Source organism: Pseudophryne corroboree, chromosome 2, assembly GCF_028390025.1.
Source record: "Pseudophryne corroboree isolate aPseCor3 chromosome 2, aPseCor3.hap2, whole genome shotgun sequence".
NCBI classification, from domain to species: domain Eukaryota; kingdom Metazoa; phylum Chordata; class Amphibia; order Anura; family Myobatrachidae; genus Pseudophryne; species Pseudophryne corroboree.
Window position 1 is genome coordinate 376,732,992 of NC_086445.1, and position 20,808 is coordinate 376,753,799.

A 20,808-nucleotide genomic window follows, 5' to 3' on the forward strand; every position below is an offset into this window, starting at 1 on the left:
AGAGTTGGTAGAGGCTAAGACAGTAGAACAACTTAAACATGCTTGGTATAGGCATATGAATATCCTTACAAAGAATTGAGGTTCAAAAAGAGTGGTACTTATCTACCGTCAAAATATATAAATATACACGCACACACAAACACCTCTGCACGTACGTATACTAATCCAGATGTTTGAAAGAGGGTAGTCCAGATAAACTTCCTTGCTGGACAGGAAACGGAATACTACCCAAGTGTAGTCTTCCATCCATTAATAGGGGAGAGGACTGGAAACCATCAATGGATGGCAGAGCACTGACAGAAGTTTCTGTCAACATACTCCATTCTCCCTAACCTGTAGGACTAGGAGGTACACATATACATACATGGCTTATACAGATAGGTAATGTATATATTCCAAATAAGTGGAAGGTAATAGCAGGAAATAAAGTGACACAGAGTGTCAAATTCTCCCTTCCAGATACACTCCAACATTACCAGCAAACCAGACCCTGGGAGCAAAAATAAGCGGTTCCTGAAAGCCTCCGAGCTTCCGATAGTGGCCAGCTGCATTTTAAGGGGATGCTCAAAACGCTGTAGGTGCTTAAGTGGAAAACTTCAGCCTTACGCATGGAAGCGAAAGGTCTAGCTCCGGAGGCATATTGAATTATTGAATGTTTCTGTCTTGAGCTGGGCTAGAAACCAGTTCTTTTTACATACTGGACTCCTGCAGTAGTGTGCTGAGCCACAGCTATCTATTTTACAGAATCACAAGTCAAATGGACACTCGGTCAGATGCCTGTATTGTAGGAATCTGTGGGAAATAAAGGAGATTATAAACAGTACAGACTGGTATACACCTTAGTAAATCTTCCCCGTTACAGCATGCTGTGTTTTTCAATAAGAATTATTGAGTTTAATAAAACCCAAATCGGAGACTACGTCATGTGTTTTATAGACATGTTGGATGCAAATTACATACTTACACCGGTCAAGTGAATGCGTACAGTGGACAGAGAAAACCTCTTCCATCTCCCTTCACTATATGACCCCCAGATCCCTATCCCGTATCAGATATTAAATTCATAAGAACATATACTACACTGATTTAAATGTAGCCTAGAGTGGGATTTGAATCCAAGTAGATGACCAGGGATATGAACCTGGGATATTATACATACATACAAACATACATACACACACACACACACACACACACACACAAATACTCAGTGTAATTATAATGTTGGGGTGGTGGCACAGAACCAGATTAGTTCTTAAGGTCCAGTATCAGTGGGCTAGAATCATCATAGCTCTAACAGCCACATAGCCTCCCCTATTAATTTGCAATCTCAGGCAAAAGCAGGGCAAGTAGTATACTGCATACAGAACTTTTCACCTCAATTTCAAATACATGTGCCCCCCGAATTGCGCGTGCACGCCCACCTACGTGCCGACCACACTAATATCAGAAGCTGGTCTGTCTTTCAACATGTTCCACAGTGGCTGTAGATTACCAGCCTAACAGGAATCTAACTCTTGTAGGAGCTATAATTTAAAGAGAAAAGGATTGAGCCGAGGTCTCTGAACTTAGCGTGCCTCATACCGCCTAAGTCTGCGGCTTAGTTCACTAGGCTAATTAGCCTACTGATAAAGATGGCCGCACCCGCGTGTAAGGGGATGCTCATATGGCTCCACAGCGCAATCTGAACCCCAATCTGTTTATTAGATGCTCCCTCTGCATTATGCAGTGCGAAAGTGATCTAAAAGACCTGCTCCGCCGGTCCACCTAAAGCGGACAGTGATTCCTAGTTTACCGGAGGTGAGGTGGGAGAGACAGTCGCTATCAGCGGGAGCCACTGCGGAGGAGAGATCGTTCACTTGCTAGTGCCTTTTCTCCTCTGTCCTGTTAATAGTCGCCAGTGACCCGGGATCCCTGCTAAGAGGGACCCGGGCTAAACACATACCAGGCTTCCAGTCTTCAACAATGCTGCCGGTGGCCTTGGGCTGCTGGGGCTACCTCCCATCGCAGCAGTGAACTGCTCCCACGTAGCAGCCTGGCAGGGTCAAACTGCTAGACTGTTGAAGATTTTTAATTAAAGGAAATAAATGATCATATCTCTGGATCTTCCAGAGAAAGTGACCAGCTCTCCCGGGCACATTTCTAAAACTGGTCTGGGGAGGAGTATAGAGGGAGATCAGCCGGACACACACATCAAAACATTTTTTTTTAAAGGTGCCGGCTCGCCTGATCACCCCATCTATACCCCATAGTATTGAACTCCTGCGTCCCCTTTGGAGGAGAGAGAAATGTATGAAAAATGAAGTCTGAATGTAATGCAATACCTCATTTATTAAATCACAACGTAATAGCCACATACTAGAAGCTCACAATGCAGAAGTAGATGCTAAACTGTTTTCACTTTTAATCCTGGCCACACTTTTTAGGTTTAATGAAAGGGTATATAGTGTGGTAGAGGGGCTGAGATATAATCAGCGTGAGCCGTGTTTAACATTAACATTTATTGGACTCTAGTAGTATGAAGTGCATAACCTACATATACAGCTAGACAGAAAATAAACCTATCAATTTGTTACATGAACAAACGTGTTAATAATGGTTAAAATGTACCAAGTCAAGTTAAAAAAAATATCACATAAGCAACATCTGGATGTCCCATTAATAACTCAGACATTCTACCTAATGGTATTACTTATGTGTATTTACTAAAATGTTTAACACTAGCAAAAATATGATTTTACTCACCGGTAAATCTATTTCTCGTAGTCCGTAGTGGATGCTGGGAACTCCGTAAGGACCATGGGGAATAGCGGCTCCGCAGGAGACTGGGCACAACTAAGAAAGATTTAGGACTACCTGGTGTGCACTGGCTCCTCCCTCTATGCCCCTCCTCCAGACCTCAGTTAGGAAACTGTGCCCGGAAGAGCTGACACAATAAGGAAAGGATTTTTGGAATCCCGGGTAAGACTCATACCAGCCACACCAATCACACCGTACAACTCGTGATACTATACCCAGTTAACAGTATGAATAACAACTGAGCCTCACAAACAGATGGCTCATAACAATAACCCTTTAGTTAGGCAATAACTATATACAAGTATTGCAGACAATCCGCACTTGGGATGGGCGCCCAGCATCCACTACGGACTACGAGAAATAGATTTACCGGTGAGTAAAATCTTATTTTCTCTGACGTCCTAGTGGATGCTGGGAACTCCGTAAGGACCATGGGGATTATACCAAAGCTCCCAAACGGGCGGGAGAGTGCGGATGACTCTGCAGCACAGAATGAGCAAACTCAAGGTCCTCCTCAGCCAGGGTATCAAACTTGTAGAATTTAGCAAATGTGTTTGAACCCGACCAAGTAGCAGCTCGGCAAAGTTGTAAAGCCGAGACCCCTCGGGCAGCCGCCCAAGAAGAGCCCACTTTCCTCGTGGAATTGGCTTTTACAGATTTAGGATGCGGCAGACCAGCCGCAGAATTTGCAAGTTGAATCGTACTACAGATCCAGCGAGCAATAGACTGCTTTGAAGCAGGAGCACCCAGCTTGTTGGGCGCATACAGGATAAATAGCGAGTCAGTTTTCCTGACTCCAGCCGTCCTGGAAACATAGATTTTCAGGGCCCTGACAACGTCCAGCAACTTGGAATCCTCCAAGTCCTTAGTAGCCGCAGGCACCACAATAGGTTGGTTCAAATGAAAAGCTGATACCACCTTAGGAAGAAAGTGGGGACGAGTCCTCAATTCCGCCCTATCCATATGGAAAATCAGATAAGGGCTTTTACATGACAAAGCCGACAATTCTGACACACGCCTGGCCGAAGCCAAGGCCAACAGCATGACCACTTTCCACGTGAGATATTTTAGTTCCACGGTTTTAAGTGGCTCAAACCAATGTGACTTAAGGAAATTCAACACCACGTTGAGATCCCAAGGTGCCACTGGAGGCACAAAAGGGGGCTGAATATGCAACACTCCTTTAACAAACGTCTGAACTTCAGGCAGAAAAGCCAGTTCTTTTTGGAAGAAAAATCGACAGAGCCGAAATCTGGACCTTAATGGAACCCAATTTTAGGCCCATAGTCACCCCTGACTGTAGGAAGTGCAGTAATCGACCCAGCTGAAATTCCTCCGTTGGGGCCCTTCTGGCCTCACACCACGCAACATATTTTCGCCATATGCAATGATAATGGTTTGCAGTCACCTCCTTCCTAGCTTTAATCAGCGTAGGGATGACTTCCTCCGGAATGCCCTTTTCCTTCAGGATCCGGCGTCCAACCGCCATGCCGTCAAACGCAGCCGCGGTAAGTCTTGGAACAGACAGGGCCCCTGCTGCAGCAGGTCCTGTCTGAGCGGCAGAGGCCATGGGTCCTCTGAGATCATTTCTTGAAGTTCTGGGTACCAAGCTCTTCTTGGCCAATCCGGAACCACAAGTATAGTTCTTACTCCTCTCCTTCTTATTATTCTCAGTACCTTGGGTATGAGAGGCAGAGGAGGGAACACATAAACCGACTGGTACACCCACGGTGTCACTAGAGCGTCCACAGCTATCGCCTGAGGGTCCCTTGACCTGGCGCAATATTTTTTTAGCTTTTTGTTGAGGCGGGACGCCATCATGTCCACCTGTGGCCGTTCCCAGCGATTTACAATCAGCTTGAAGACTTTTGGATGAAGTCCCCACTCTCCCGGGTGGAGGTCGTGCCTGCTGAGGAAGTCTGCTTCTCAGTTGTCCACTCCCGGAATGAACACTGCTGACAGTGCTATCACGTGATTTTCCGCCCATCGGAGAATCCTTGTGGCTTCTGCCATCGCCATCCTGCTTCTTGTGCCGCCCTGACGGTTTACATGGGCGACCGCCGTGATGTTGTCTGACTGGATCAGCACCGGCTGGTGTTGAAGCAGGGGTCTTGCCTGACTTAGGGCATTGTAAATGGCCCTTAGTTCCAGAATATTTATGTGTAGGGAAGTCTCCTGACTTGTCAATAGTCCTTGGAAGTTTCTTCCCTGTGTGACTGCCCCCCAACCTTGAAGGCTGGCATCCGTGGTCACCAGGACCCAGTCCTGTATGCCGAATCTGCGGCCCTCTAGAAGATGAGCACTCTGCAGCCACCACAACAGCGACACCCTGGTCCCTGGAGACAGGGTTATCAGCCGATGCATCTGAAGATGCGATCCGGACCACTTGTCCAACAGATCCCACTGAAAGATCCTTGCATGGAACCTTCCGAAAGGAATTGCTTCGTAAGAAGCCACCATCTTTCCCAGGACTCTCGTGCAATGGCTGTTTTGGTTTTAGGAGGTCTCTGACTAGAGATGACAACTCCTGGGCCTTCTCCTCCGGGAGAAACACTTTTTTTTTTTTGTTCCGTGTCCAGAACCATCCCCAGGAACAGTAGACGCGTTGTAGGAACCAGCTGCGACTTTGGAAAATTCAGGATCCAGCCGTGCTGTTGTAGCACTTCCCGAGCAAGTGCTACTCCGATCAACAACTGTTCCCTGGACCTCGCCTTTATAAGGAGATCGTCCAACTACGGGATAATTAAAACTCCCTTTTTTCGAAGGAGTATCATCATTTCGGCCATTACCTTGGTAAACACCCTCGGTGCCATGGACAGACCAAACGGCAACGTCTGGAATTGGTAATGACAGTCCTGTACCACAAATCTGAGGTACTCCTGGTGAGGAGGGTAAATGGGGACATGCAGGTAAGCATCCTTGATGTCCAGTGATACCATGGAATCCCCCTCGTCCAGGCTTGCAATCACCGCCCTGAGTGATTCCATCTTGAACTTGAACCTTCTTATATAAGTGTTCAAGGATTTTAAATTTAAAATGGGTCTCACCGAACCGTCCGGTTTCGGTACCACAAACATTGTGGAATAGTAACCCCGTCCCTGTTGAAGGAGGGGTACCTTGATTATCACCTGCTGAGAAAACAGCTTGTGAATCGCCTCCAGCACTGCCTCCCTGTCCGGGGGAGCTGTCGGCAAGGCAGATTTGAGGAAACGGCGAGGGGGAGACGTCTCGAATTCCAGCTTGTACCCCTGAGATACTACTTGTAGAATCCAGGGATCCACCCGTGAGCGAGCCCACTGGTCGCTGAAGTTCTGGAGACGGACCCCACCGTACCTGGCTCCGCCTGTGGAGCCCCAGCGTCATGCGGTGGACTTAGAGGAAGCGGGGGAGGACTTTTGTTCCTGGGAACTGGCTGTATGTTGCAGCTTTTTCCCTCTACCTCTGCCTCTGGGCAGAAAGGACGCGCCTCTAACCCGCTTACCTTTCTGGGGCCGAAAGGACTGTACCTGATAATACGGTGCTTTCTTTGGCTGTGAGGGAACATGGGGTAAAAATGCTGACTTCCCAGCTGTCGCTGTGGAAACGAGGTCCGAGAGACCATCCCCAACAACTCCTCACCCTTGTAAGGCAAAACTTCCATGTGCCTTTTAGAATCTGCATCTCCTGTCCACTGCCGAGTCCACAATCCTCTCCTGGCAGAAATGGACATTGCGTTTATTTTAGGTGCCAGCCGGCAAATATCCCTCTGTGCATCTCTCATGTATAAGACAGCGTCTTTAACATGCTCTACGGTTAGCAATATAGTGTCCCTATCTAGGGTATCAATGTTTTCCGACAGGGAATCTGACCACATAGCTGCAGCACTGCACATCCATGCTGAAGCAATAGCCGGTCTCAGTATAATTCCTGAGTGTGTATATACAGACTTCAGGATAGACTCCTGCTTTCTATCCGCAGGTTCCTTTAGGGCGGCCGTGTCCGGAGACGGTAGTGCCACCTTTTTAGACAGACGTGTGAGCGCTTTATCCACCCTAGGGGATGTCTCCCAACGTGACCTGTCCTCTGGCGGGAAAGGGTACGCCATTAGTAACTTTTTTGAAATTACCAGTTTTTTATCGGGGGAAGCCCACGCTTCTTCACACACTTCATTTAATTCATCAGATGGGGGAAACACCACTGGTAGCTTTTTCTCCCCAAACATAATACCCTTTTTTGCGGTACCTGGGGTAATATCAGAAATGTGCAACACATTTTTCATTGCCGTAATCATATAACGAATGGCTCTATTGGAATGTACACTAGTCTCATCGTCGTCGACACTGGAGTCAGTATCCGTGTCGACATCTGTGTCTGCCATCTGAGGTAGTGGGAGTTTTAGAGCCCCTGATGGCTTTTGAGACGCCTGGGCAGGCACGGGCTGAGCAGCCGGCTGTCCCACATCTGCTATGTCGTCAAACCTTTTATGTAAGGAGTTGACACTGTCGCGCAATTCCTTCCACATGTCCATCCATTCAGATGTCGACCCCGCAGGGGGTGACATCACATTTATCGGCACCTGCTCCGCCTCCACATAAGCCTCATCAAACATGTCGACACAGCCGTACCGACACACCGCACACACACAGGGAATGCTCTGACTGAGGACAGGACTCCACAAAGTCCTTTGGGGAGACAGAGAGAGAGTATGCCAGCACACACCAGAGCGCTATATAATGCAGGGATTCACACTACACACAGTGATTTTTCCCCTATAGCTGCTAATATTACACAGATTGCGCCTAAATTTAGTGCCCCCCCCTCTCTTTTTTACCCTATGGAGTCTGGAAACTGCAGGGGAGAGCCTGGGGAGCGTCCTTCCAGCGGAGCTGTGAGGGAAAATGGCGCCAGTGTGCTGAGGGAGATAGCTCCGCCCCTTTTTCGGCGGACTTCTCCCGCTTTTTTATGGAAAGTTATGGCAGGGGATTTTACACATATACAGTCTTAATGACTATATTATGTGGTAATTTGCCAAGTAAGGTACTCTTATTGCAGCCCAGGGCGCCACCCCCCCCAGCGCCCTGCACCCATCAGTGTCCGGAGTGTGTGGTGTGCATGGGGAGCAATGGCGCACAGCTGCAGTGCTGTGCGCTACCTTAATGAAGACCGAAGTCTTCAGCCGCCGATTTCCAGGAACGTTTACTTGCTTCTGGCTCTGCAAGGGGGACGGCAGCGAGGCTCCGGGACCGGACGACCGAGGCTGGGCCTGTGTTTGATCCCTCTGGAGCTAATGGTGTCCAGTAGCCTAGAAGCCCAAGCTAGCTGCAAGCAGGTAGGTTCGCTTCTCTCCCCTCGGTCCCTCGTAGCAGTGAGTCTGTTGCCAGCAGATCTCACTGAAAATAAAAAACCTAATTTATACTTTCTTTTCTAGAAGCTCAGGAGAGCCCCTAGTGTGCATCCAGCTCGGCCGGGCACAAAATTCTAACTGAGGTCTGGAGGAGGGGCATAGAGGGAGGAGCCAGTGCACACCAGGTAGTCCTAAATCTTTCTTAGTTGTGCCCAGTCTCCTGCGGAGCCGCTATTCCCCATGGTCCTTACGGAGTTCCCAGCATCCACTAGGACGTCAGAGAAATGCATGTGAACGGTTTGGAAACCAAAAAAAGCCATTACTGTTCCTAGTGTTATCATACACAATACCACTGTCACTGCAACAACATTATGCTTGCATTCTAGTTTTAAGAGATGCCTTTTTTCTTTCTATAGAGGTTTACTGTGAGCAAAGCATTTTTGGAGCCAAAAAGGCAGCTCCAAACACCAGTAAGAAAAGCATGTCAATGTGTATCTGCAGTAGACATAGATATTTCATTAGTGTTTGTAAGCACAACTGTAATGGCCAAGGTCTACACGCTACATTTAAAGCACAGTATCTACTTGCCTTAAAATCAATATTACAGGTTGAGTATCCCTTACCCAAAATGCTCGGGACCAGAGGTATTTTGGATATCGGATTTTTCCGTATTTTGGAATAATTGCATACCATAATGAGACATCATGGTTATGGGACATAAGTCTAAGCACAGAATGCATTTATGTTTCATATACACCTTATACACACAGCCTGAAGGTCATTTTATACAATATTTTTAATAACTTTGTGCATTAAACAAAGTGTGTGTACATTCACACAATTCATTTAGGTTTCATATACACCATATACACACAGCCTGAAGAAGGTCATTTAATATAATATTTTTAAGAACTTTATGTATTAAACAAAGTCTGTGTACATTGAGTCATCAGAAACAAAGGTTTCACTATCTCACTCGAAAAATTCAGTATTTCGGAATATTTGGATGTGGGATACTCAACCTGTATAAGTAAATCGGAGAGAAAGCATTTGTCAGTTTAACAGCTAAAGCAATTTTAAAACACCAACAGCATCTCTTTAACAAATTACACAATGCGATGGGGAAAATTACATTATATTTCAGCAGACCCTAGGATGCAGTGTTTTAAGGGCTCATTAAAATCCATGATATATTTTCAGATTCAATCAAATGCTAAAGAAATTAGGCATGAGTTAGAAAATAAGAATTTACTCACCGGTAATTCTATTTCTCGTAGTCCGTAGTGGATGCTGGGGACTCCGTAAGGACCATGGGGAATAGACGGCTCCGCAGGAGACTGGGCACACTAAAAGAAAGATTTGGTACTACCTGGTGTGCACTGGCTCCTCCCTCTATGCCCCTCCTCCAGACCTCAGTTAGGATACTGTGCCCGGAAGAGCTGACACAATAAGGAAGGATTTTGAATCCCGGGTAAGACTCATACCAGCCACACCAATCACACCGTATAACTCGTGATATTTTACCCAGTTAACAGTATGAATAACAACTGAGCCTCTCAGCAGATGGCTCAACAATATAACCCTTTAGTTAGGCAATAACTATATACAAGTATTGCAGACAATCCGCACTTGGGATGGGCGCCCAGCATCCACTACGGACTACGAGAAATAGAATTACCGGTGAGTAAATTCTTATTTTCTCTGACGTCCTAGTGGATGCTGGGTACTCCGTAAGGACCATGGGGATTATACCAAAGCTCCCAAACGGGCGGGAGAGTGCGGATGACTCTGCAGCACCGAATGAGAGAACTCAAGGTCCTCCTCAGCCAGGGTATCAAATTTGTAGAATTTAGCAAACGTGTTTGCCCCTGACCAAGTAGCAGCTCTGCAAAGTTGTAAAGCCGAGACCCCTCGGGCAGCCGCCCAAGATGAGCCCACCTTCCTCGTGGAATGGGCTTTTACCGATTTAGGATGCGGCAAACCAGCCGCAGAATGCGCCAGCTGAATTGTGCTACAAATCCAGCGAGCAACAGTCTGCTTAGAAGCAGGAGCACCTATTTTGTTGGGTGCATACAGGATAAAAAGCGAGTCAGTTTTCCTGACTCCAGCCGTCCTGGAAACATACATTTTCAAGGCCCTGACTACGTCCAGTAACTTGGAATCCTCCAAGTCCTTAGTAGCCGCAGGCACTACAATAGGTTGGTTCAAGTGAAAAGCTGATACCACCTTAGGGAGAAACTGGGGACGAGTCCTCAATTCTGCCCTATCCATATGGAAAATCAGATAATTGCTTTTACACGACAAAGCCGCCAATTCTGACACACGCCTGGCCGAAGCCAATAACATGACCACTTTCCACGTGAGATATTTGAGATCCATGTTTTGTAAGTGGTTCAAACCAATGTGATTTTAGGAAACTCAACACCACATTGAGATCCCAAGGTGCCACAGGAGGCACAAAAGGGGGCTGAATATGAAGCACTCCCTTTACAAAAGTCTGAACTTCAGGCAGTGAAGCCAGTTCTTTCTGGAAGAAAATCGACAGAGCCGAAATCTGGACCTTAATGGAACCCAATTTTAGGCCCATAGTCACTCCTGACTGTAGGAAGTGCAGAAAACGACCCAGCTGAAATTCCTCTGTGGGGGCCTTCCTGGCCTCACACCACGCAACATATTTTCGCCAAATGCGGTGATAATGGTTTGCGGTTACTTCTTTCCTGGCTTTTATCAGCGTAGGAATGACTTCCTCCGGAATGCCCTTTTCCTTTAGGATCCGGAATTCAACCGCCATGCCGTCAAACGCAGCCGCGGTAAGTCTTGGAACAGACAGGGTCCCTGCTGTAGCAGATCCTGTCTGAGCGGTAGAGGCCATGGGTCCTCTGATAACATTTCTTGAAGTTCCGGGTACCAAGCTCTTCTTGGCCAATCCGGAACCACGAGTATCGTTCTTACTCCTCGCCTTCTTATTATTCTCAGTACCTTTGGTATGAGGGGCAGAGGAGGGAACACATAGACCGACTGGTACACCCACGGTGTCACTAGCGCGTCCACAGCTATCGCCTGAGGGTCCCTTGACCTGGCGCAATATCTCTTTAGCTTTTTGTTGAGGCGGGACGCCATCATGTCCACCTGTGGCCTTTCCCAACGGTTTACCAACAGTAGGAAGACTTCTGGATGAAGTCCCCACTCTCCCGGGTGTAGGTCGTGTCTGCTGAGGAAGTCTGCTTCCCAGTTGTCCACTCCCGGAATGAACACTGCCGACAGTGCTATTATGTGATTTTCCGCCCATCGGAGAATTCTTGCGGCTTCTGCCATCGCCATCCTGCTTCTTGTGCCGCCCTGTCGGTTTACATGGGCGACTGCCGTGATGTTGTCTGACTGGATCAGTACCGGCTGGTTTTGAAGCAGGGGTTTTGCCTGACTTAGGGCATTGTAAATGGCCCTTAGTTCCAGAATATTTATGTGCAGGGAAGTCTCCTGACTTGACCATAGTCCTTGGAAGTTTCTTCCCTGTGTGACTGCTCCCCAGCCTCGAAGGCTGGCATCCGTGGTCACCAGGACCCAGTCCTGTATGCCGAATCTGCGGCCCTCTAGAAGATGAGCACTCTGCAGCCACCACAGTAGAGACACCCTGGTCCTTGGAGACAGGGTTATCAGACGATGCATCTGAAGATGCGATCCCGACCACTTGTCCAAGAGGTCCCACTGGAAGGTCCTTGCATGGAACCTGCCGAATGGAATTGCTTCGTATGAAGCCACCATTTTTCCCAGGACTCGTGTGCAGTGATGCACCGATACCCGTTTTGGTTTTAGGAGGTCTCTGACTAGAGATGACAGCTCCTTGGCTTTCTCCTGCGGGAGAAACACTTTTTTCTGTTCTGTGTCCAGAATCATCCCCAGGAACAGTAAGCGTGTGGAAGGAACCAGTTGTGACTTTGGGATGTTTAGAATCCAGCCATGCTGTTGTAGCACTTCCCGAGATAGTGCTACTCCGACCAGTAACTGCTCCCTGGATCTCGCCTTTATTAGGAGATCGTCCAAGTACGGGATAATTAAAACTCCCTTTTTTCGAAGGAGTATCATCATTTCTGCCATTACCTTGGTAAACACCCTCGGTGCCGTGGACAGTCCAAACGGTAGTGTCTGGAATTGGTAATGACAATCCTGTACCACAAATCTGAGGTACTCCTGGTGAGGAAGGTAAATTGGGACATGCAGGTAAGCATCCTTGATGTCCAGGGATACCATGTAATCCCCCTCGTCCAGGCTTGCAATAACCGCCCTGAGCGATTCCATCTTGAACTTGAATTTTTTTATGTATGTGTTCAAGGATTTCAAATTTAAAATGGGTCTCACCGAACCGTCCGGTTTCGGTACCACAAACAGTGTGGAATAGTAACCCCGTCCTTGTTGAAGTAGGGGCACTTTTACCATCACCTGCTGGGAATACAGCTTGTGAATTGCCTCTAGTACAGCCTCCCTGCTCGAGGGAATTGTCGGTAAGGCCGATTTGAGGAAACGGCGGGGGGGAGTCGCCTCGAATTCCAGCTTGTACCCCTGAGATACTACTTGAAGGATCCAGGGATCCACCCGTGAGCGAACCCACTGATCGCTGAAATTTTTGAGGCGGCCCCCCACCGTACCTGGCTCCGCCTGTGGAGCCCCACCGTCATGCGGCGGATTTGGAAGAAGCGGGGGAGGACTTTTGTCCCTGGGAACCTGCTGCGTGGTGCAGTTTCTTCCCCCTTCCTCTGCCTCTAGACAGAAAGGACCCGCCTTTTCCACGCCTGTTTTTCTGGGTTCGAAAGGACTGCACCTGATAGTACGGCGCTTTCTTAAGCTGTGAGGGGACATGGGGTAAAAATGCTGACTTCCCAGCTGTTGCTGTGGAAACAAGGTCTGAGAGACCGTCCCCGAATAACTCCTCACCCTTATAAGGCAAAACTTCCATGTGCCTTTTAGAATCTGCATCCCCTGTCCACTGCCGAATCCATAAGCCTCTCCTAGCAGAAATGGACAATGCACTTATTCTAGATGCCAGCCGGCAGATCTCCCTCTGTGCATCTCTCATGTACAAGACTGAGTCTTTTATATGCTCTATGGTAAGCAATATAGTGTCCCTGTCCAGGGTGTCAATATTTTCTGACAGGGAATCTGACCAAGCAGCAGCAGCACTGCACATCCATGCTGAAGCAATAGCTGGTCTCAGTATAACACCAGTGTGTGTATATATAGACTTTAGAATAGCCTCCTGCTTTCTATCAGCAGGTTCCTTCAGGGCGGCCGTATCCGGAGACGGTAGTGCCACCTTTTTAGACAAACGTGTGAGCGCTTTATCCACTCTAGGGGGAGTTTCCCAACGTGACCTATCCTCTGGCGAGAAAGGGAACGCCATTAGTAATTTTTTTTAAATCACCAATTTCTTATGAGGGAAAGCCCACGCTTCTTCACACACTTCATTTAATTCTTCAGATGGGGGAAAAACTATTGGTAGTTTTTTCTCCCCAAACATAATACCCTTTTTTGAGGTACCTGGGTTTATATCAGAAAGGTGTAAAACCTCTTTCATTGCCTCAATCATGCCACGAATGGCCCTAGTGGACATTAAATTTGACTCATCGTCGTCGACACTGGTATCAGTATCCGTGTCGACATCTGTGTCTGCCATCTGAGGTAGTGGGCGTTTTAGAGCCCCTGATGGCCATTGAATTGCCTGGGCAGGCACGGGCTGAGAAGCCGGCTGTCCCGTATTTGGCCTGTCGTCAAATTTTTTATGTAAGGAGTCCACACTTGCACGTAATTCCTTCCATAAGTCCATCCACTCAGGTGTCTGCCCCGCAGGGGGTGACATCACATTTATAGGCATCTGCTCCGCCTCCACATAAGTCTCCTCATCAAACATGTCGACACAGCCGTACCGACACACCACACACACACACACAGGGAATGCTCTTAAAGGAGACAGGACCCCACAAAAGCCCTTTGGGGAGACAGAGATAGAGTATGCCAGCACACACCAGAGCGCTATATAATGCAGGGACTAACTGAATTATGTCCCCTATAGCTGCTATAATATTTACTGCGCCTCAAATCTGTGCCCCCCCTCTCTTTTTTACCCTTTTCTGTAGTGTAGACTGCAGGGGAGAGTCAGGGAGCTTCCTTCCAGCGGAACTGTGAGGGAATAATGGCGCCAGTGTGCTGAGGGAGATGGCTCCGCCCCTTTTTCGGCAGACTTTTCTCCCGCTTTTTTCTGTATTCTGGCAGGGGTAATTACCACATATATAGCCTCTGGGGCTATATATTGTGGTTATTTTGCCAGCCAAGGTGATATTATTGCTGCTCAGGGCGCCCCCCCCAGCGCCCTGCACCCTCAGTGACCGGAGTGTGAAGTGTGTATGAGGAGCAATGGCGCACAGCTGCAGTGCTGTGCGCTACCTTGGTGAAGACTGAAGTCTTCTGCCGCCGATTTTCCGGACCATCTTCTTGCTTCTGGCTCTGTAAGGGGGACAGCGGCGCGGCTCCGGGAACGAACACCAAGGACGGGTCCTGCGGTCGATCCCTCTGGAGCTAATGGTGTCCAGTAGCCTAAGAAGCCCAAGCTAGCTGCAAGCAGGTAGGTTCGCTTCTTCTCCCCTTAGTCCCTCGTTGCAGTGAGCCTGTTGCCAGCAGGTCTCACTGTAAAATAAAAAACCTAACATATACTTTCTTTCTAGGAGCTCAGGAGAGCCCCTAGTGTGCATCCAACTCGGCCGGGCACAGAAATCTAACTGAGGTCTGGAGGAGGGGCATAGAGGGAGGAGCCAGTGCACACCAGGTAGTACCAAATCTTTCTTTTAGTGTGCCCAGTCTCCTGCGGAGCCGTCTATTCCCCATGGTCCTTACGGAGTCCCCAGCATCCACTAGGACGTCAGAGAAAAGTGCATATGTAAAAAGCACCAGCAGGACACCTCCCAAACGGGTGTGGTATGGTATGCCGGCGGCCCGGCTCCCGGTGACCAGCGCCGGAATCCCGACCGCCGGCATACCGACAGCGTAGCGAGCGCAAATGAGCCCCTTGCGTGCTTGCTGTGCTCGCCACGCTGCGGGCACGGTGGCATGCTACGCTATTTATTCTCCCTCCAGGGGGGTCGTGGAACCCCAAGAGGGAGAAAAAGCGTTAGTATGCCGGCGCCGGTATACTGTGTGCCGGGATCCCGACATCCGGCAACCTGAAGACCACCCTCCCAAACGTGGAAGGGATGTCACACAAGATCTTCATTAACTCACCTGCTTTTAAAACCGTGGCAACAGCATTTTTTTTATAAGTGTTCCAAACCCTCAATAAAACGGTTCTCCCAAATACACTGTTCCTGAGCATACCATGACATACAGACGATTTTAATTGCTTTTTGTAAGTAAAAGATTTAAAAACACTTCACTTTTCCAGCCTCAAGTACTAGCTTCCAAACTAGGTTCAAATTGCCTGTCTTACACTAAGCTAAATGTGCACAGTGACATTCTTGTTTCGTAATGCTTCACATCTTCAATTTGTGGATTTATTTAGTATTTTTGTTTCAGATTAAATGCAAAATGAGAAAATAAAGAGCAAGTTGGCAATTATTCAGGTCACTTTTGCACATATAAAACACACAAAACAGAACAGCAGCCAGGTGTCGTGTTTAAACAATATATACTTTATAAGACTAGAATGTCACTTACAAAATGATATTTTATTTATGAAGTAATGTGCTGTGCTCTGTAAGTAGAAGGATTTCACGCCTAGCCAATAAGTATTACCTGTAGTCGCTCCTTGAGAGCCTTCGGATAAAAGTCAAAACCATTTTTAATACCAATGTGATATCTGCCAGATGGATTTAGCCAGCTCGTGGGAATCTACAGTTGAGGAAAAATATGGAGCCAGTTATTTATTACAAAAGTATTAAAGATAACATGCTAAAAATGTATGCAATTTTCATATGAAAGGGGGGGGGGGGGGGGGGGGGGGGAGTTAGAAAGACAGCTAAAACGGAACAATCTGATAAGGAATAAAGGTTGCACATTACAGTTAGTTATGTTTGAGTCAATAATTCATAGACAAACATTCAAGACGTTTTCTTAGCTTCTTAGATTGTTTACGTAAACAAACAGTGTTATTATACTAATAAACCTTTCAGATTACAACAGCAGGGGTGCACCTGGGATTTTGTACATGGGTCCAACTCGGCAGAGACCCTTTCAGACTTGCAGCAGGACCCCACCTAATACATGGAGTTGATGCAGATGTAAAAGTACACCTGTATGCATAACAAATCTGGTTGTGCAACTGCACATATGCAGCTATGCATTTTGAATGTATCAAACACTACAATCGAAGCTCAAAGTACAGTACAGGTGTATTAGCGCATATTAGGAGACCTATCTTTTGCACATCCTATAGAGTTCTAGTAAACCAGACACACACATACTGCCAATGCAGAGGGGTATGAATCTCAAGACAGTGCACGTGTGAAAATACTTTTTTTAATGTAACTTATGCCCACTGTGCTACAAACTCTAATCATCCTGCTAGTCTCCTTTGGTTTTATACTTCTCATCAATATCATGAAGCGTAAGTCTATTTGCATGGCCCTGATCACTTGGGATCATTCCTACAAATGTCAGGCATTCTTTACAATCCAAACATGGATCTCCATAATAAGAGTGTTCAGCTGAAGTTGAACTAGGCCATCTGTAATATAAAGGCTAAACGAAGAATGAGCATGACCCTTAACTGCCACAGAGGACATAACTTAGCTGAAGCACTGCAGGACAAAAGATTAGCTAGCAACTAAAATTGAAAAGTTCAAATGAGGATTGGTTAGTGGGCCTCGGAGATCTCCAGAGCGAAATTCTCCATCCCCAATGACCTGAATTATAGACCAAAGCAACATCTACCATAATTCTATGGGGTCAATTTAATTGAACGGAGATTGAATAGCACCAGGAGGGAGCTGCTGGAGCTAATCAATTCAACGCAAGGTTATCTCCAACTGGAGGATTTCTTCTCTCAATCCCCCGGGTGCGACTAAACACAATGTTTAGTCTGCGAGTACGGACATTCTCAGACTTCGCATCGCACTGAATTGAAAAGCTCAGGGAGCTCATTCCAGGTGCTATTCAATTAGCTCCGGATTGAATCAACCCTAATGTAAAAAATGCGATATAACGTTTTAAATTCAGCATAGGGGGCAAGTTGGAAGACTGCGAGCACCCCTAGGGGTTGGACAGCAGCACAGAATATGTCAGCAGCCAGCAAAACTGTGGAAGGCCTGGAGCAATTAACACCAAACTTGGTACACATCTCACTTACAATCTGGGAACAAACTCTGTGGGGGTTAGACACCCCTAGGGGTGGGACAGCGGCACAGAGTATTTCAGGCGACAGCATAAATCCCGACTGGCTAGACCAATTTACAACAATCAGGGTACACATATGACTTACACTCGGGAAACAAACAATGTGGGAGTCAGACACCCCTAGCACCCCTAGAAGTGGGACAGCAGCACAGAGTATGTCAGCAGACAGCATAACTGTAGAAGGCCTGCAGCAATTTACACCTAACTTGGTACACATCTCACAATCTGGGAACAAACTCTGTGGGGGTTAGAAACTCCTAGCGGTGGGACAGCAGCACAGAGTATTTCAGGAGATAGCATAACTGCAGAATGCCTAGACCAATTTACAACAAATTTGGTACACATATGACTTACAAGCTGGGAACAAACATTGTGGGGGTAAGACACCCCTAAGGTTGAGGCAGCAGCACAGAGTTTATCAGCAGACAGCATAACTCTGGAATGCCTGGATCAATTTACACCAAACTTGCTACACATATTACTTACAAGCTGGGAACAAACACTGTGGGGGTAACACACCACTAACACCCCTAGGGGTGGGCCAGCAGCACAGACTATATCAGAACATGCATGAAATGTCAGTGATGACAGGGCTGCATGGGACAGGGGCAGTGACATGATGTGAGGAGGGGAATGGACGTAGCACGAACCCACACACAGAGTTATATAGTGGAAGTAGCACGGTCCCCCAGCAGCACATTGGGTTTTCATTTTATTGATGTGTATAACATTTTACATGCTTTTTTATACTACGTTATTTATACTGTGTAATTTTTCTAAACAAACATTCTTAAAATCCCGGGCAACGGCGGGTACTCCAGCTAGTTTAAATAAGATTTTAAACCTACCGGTAAACCTATTTCTCCTAGTCCGTAGAGGATGCTGGGGACTCCGTAAGGACCATGGGGGTATAGACGGGCTCCGCAGGAGATAGGGCACCTAAAAAGAACTTGGACTATGGGTGTGCACTGGCTCCTCCCTCTATGCCCCTCCTCCAGACCTCAGTTAGAGAACTGGTTCCAGAGGAGATGGACAATACAAGGCAGGATTTAGCAATCCAAGGGCAAGATTCATACCAGCCCACACCAATCATACCATGTAACCTGGAACATACATAACCAGTTAACAGTATGAACAAACTACAGTAACGGTCCAAGACCGATGTCAACTGTAACATAACCCTTATGTAAGCAACAACTATATACAAGTCTTGCAGAGTTTCCGCACTGGGACGGGCGCCCAGCATCCTCTACGGACTAGGAGAAATAGATTTACCGGTAGGTTTAAAATCTCATTTTCTCTTACGTCCTAGAGGATGCTGGGGACTCCGTAAGGACCACGGGGTTTATACGAAAGCATCCAATCGGGCGGGAGAGTGCGAATGACTCTGCAGCACCGACTGAGAAAACGCTAGGTCCTCATCAGCCAGGGTATCAAACTTGTAGAATTTAGCAAAAGTGTTTGACCCCGACCAAGTCGCCGCTCGGCAAAGTTGTAAAGCCGAGACGCCTCGGGCAGCCGCCCAAGAAGAGCCCACCTTCCTAGTGGAATGGGCCTTAACCGAATTTGGAACCGGCAATCCAGCCGTAGAGTGAGCCTGCTGAATCGTATTACAGATCCAGCGAGCAATAGTCTGCTTCGAAGCAGGAGCGCCAATCTTATTGGCCGCATACAGGATAAACAGAGCCTCTGTTTTCCTAATTCTAGCCGTCCTGGCTACATAAATTTTTAAGGCCCTGGCTACGTCCAGGGATCTGGAATCCTCCAGGTCACTTGTAGCCACAGGCACCACAATAGGTTGATTCATATGGAACGAAAAAACAAGTTTAGGCAAAAATTGCGGACGTGTGTGACAAAGCCGCCAATTCTGACACTCGCCTTGCTGATGCTAAGGCCAACAACATGACCACCTTCCAGGTAAAAAATTTCAACTCAACCTTGACAAGTGGTTCAAACCAGTGTGATTTAAGAACTGCAACACCACGTTCAGGTCCCATGGTGCCACTGGAGGCACAAAAGGGGGCTGGATGTGCAGCACTCCCTTTACAAACGTCTGGACTTCTGGAAGAGAAGCCAATTCCTTCTGAAAGAAAATCGAGAGGGACGAAATCTGTACCTTAACAGAGCCTAATTTCAGGCCCATATCCACTCCTGTCTGTAGGAAGTGGAGAAGACGACCCAAATGAAAATCTTACGTAGGTGCATTCTTGGTCTCACACCAAGACACATACTTTCGCCAGATACGGTGATAATGTTTTATCGTCACCTCCTTCCTAGCCTTTATTAACGTAGGGATGACCTCTTCCGGAATTCCTCTTTTTCGCTAGGATTCGCGTTCAACCGCCATGCCATCAAACGTAACCGCGGTAAGTCTTGAAATACACAGGGCCCCTGCTGCAACAGGGCTTCCCTCAGAGGAAGAGGCCAGGGATCTTCTGTGAGCATCTCATGTAGATTCGAGTACCAGGCCCTTCGAGGCCAGTCTGGGACAACGAGTATCGTTCGTACTCTTCTTCGTCTTATGATCCTCACCACTTTTGTGATGAGAGGAAGAGTAGGAAACACGTAGACCGATTTGAACACCCACGGTGTTACCAGAGCGTCCACTGCTATTGCCTGAGGGTCCCGAGACCTGGCGCAGTACCTCTAAAGTTTTTTGTTGAGGCGTGACGCCATCATGTCTATTTGAGGAGTTCCCCAAAGACATGTTACTTCTGCAAAGACTTCTTGATGAAGTCCCCACTCTCCTGGATGAAGATCGTGTCTGCTGAGGAAGTCTGCTTCCCAGTTGTCCACTCCCGGAATGAAGACAGCTGACAGAGCGCTTACATGATTTTCCGCCCAGCGAAGGATCCTTGTGGCTTTCACCATCGCGACTCTGCTTTTTGTCCCGCCTTGGCGGTACACATGAGCCACTGCTGTGACATTGTCTGATTGAATCAGAACCGGCAGGTTTCGAAGAAAACTCTCCGCTTGTCGAAGGCCGTTGTAAATGGCCCTGAGTGCCAACACATTGATGTGTAGACAGGACTCCTGGTCTGACCAAAGACCCTGAAAATGTTTTCCCTGTGTGACCGCTCCCCATCCTCGGAGGCTCGCGTCCGTGGTAACCAGGATCCAATCCTGAATTCCGAACCTGCGACCCTCCAGGAGGTGAGCACTTTGCAACCACCACAGGAGGGACACTGGTCCCTGGGGACAGAGTTATTTTCCGATGTAAGTGCAGATGTGACCCGGACCACTTGTCCAGAAAGTCCCATTGAAAAGTCCTTGCATGGAACCTGCCGAAGGGAATGGCCTCGTAGGCCGCC

General features: G+C 47.6%; 1 protein-coding gene across 2 annotated transcripts in view; it reads right to left on the bottom strand.

Annotated features, from left to right (window-relative positions):
* Window positions 1–20,808, bottom strand: part of TPP2 (tripeptidyl peptidase 2) — a 329,315-nt gene that overhangs the window by 234,218 nt on the left and 74,289 nt on the right. For both annotated transcript variants that reach the window (XM_063953225.1, XM_063953224.1), the window contains exon 3: window positions 15,899–15,994. In XM_063953225.1, coding sequence (XP_063809295.1) covers window positions 15,899–15,994 — 96 coding nt within the window. The remainder of the gene's footprint in view (window positions 1–15,898; window positions 15,995–20,808) is intronic.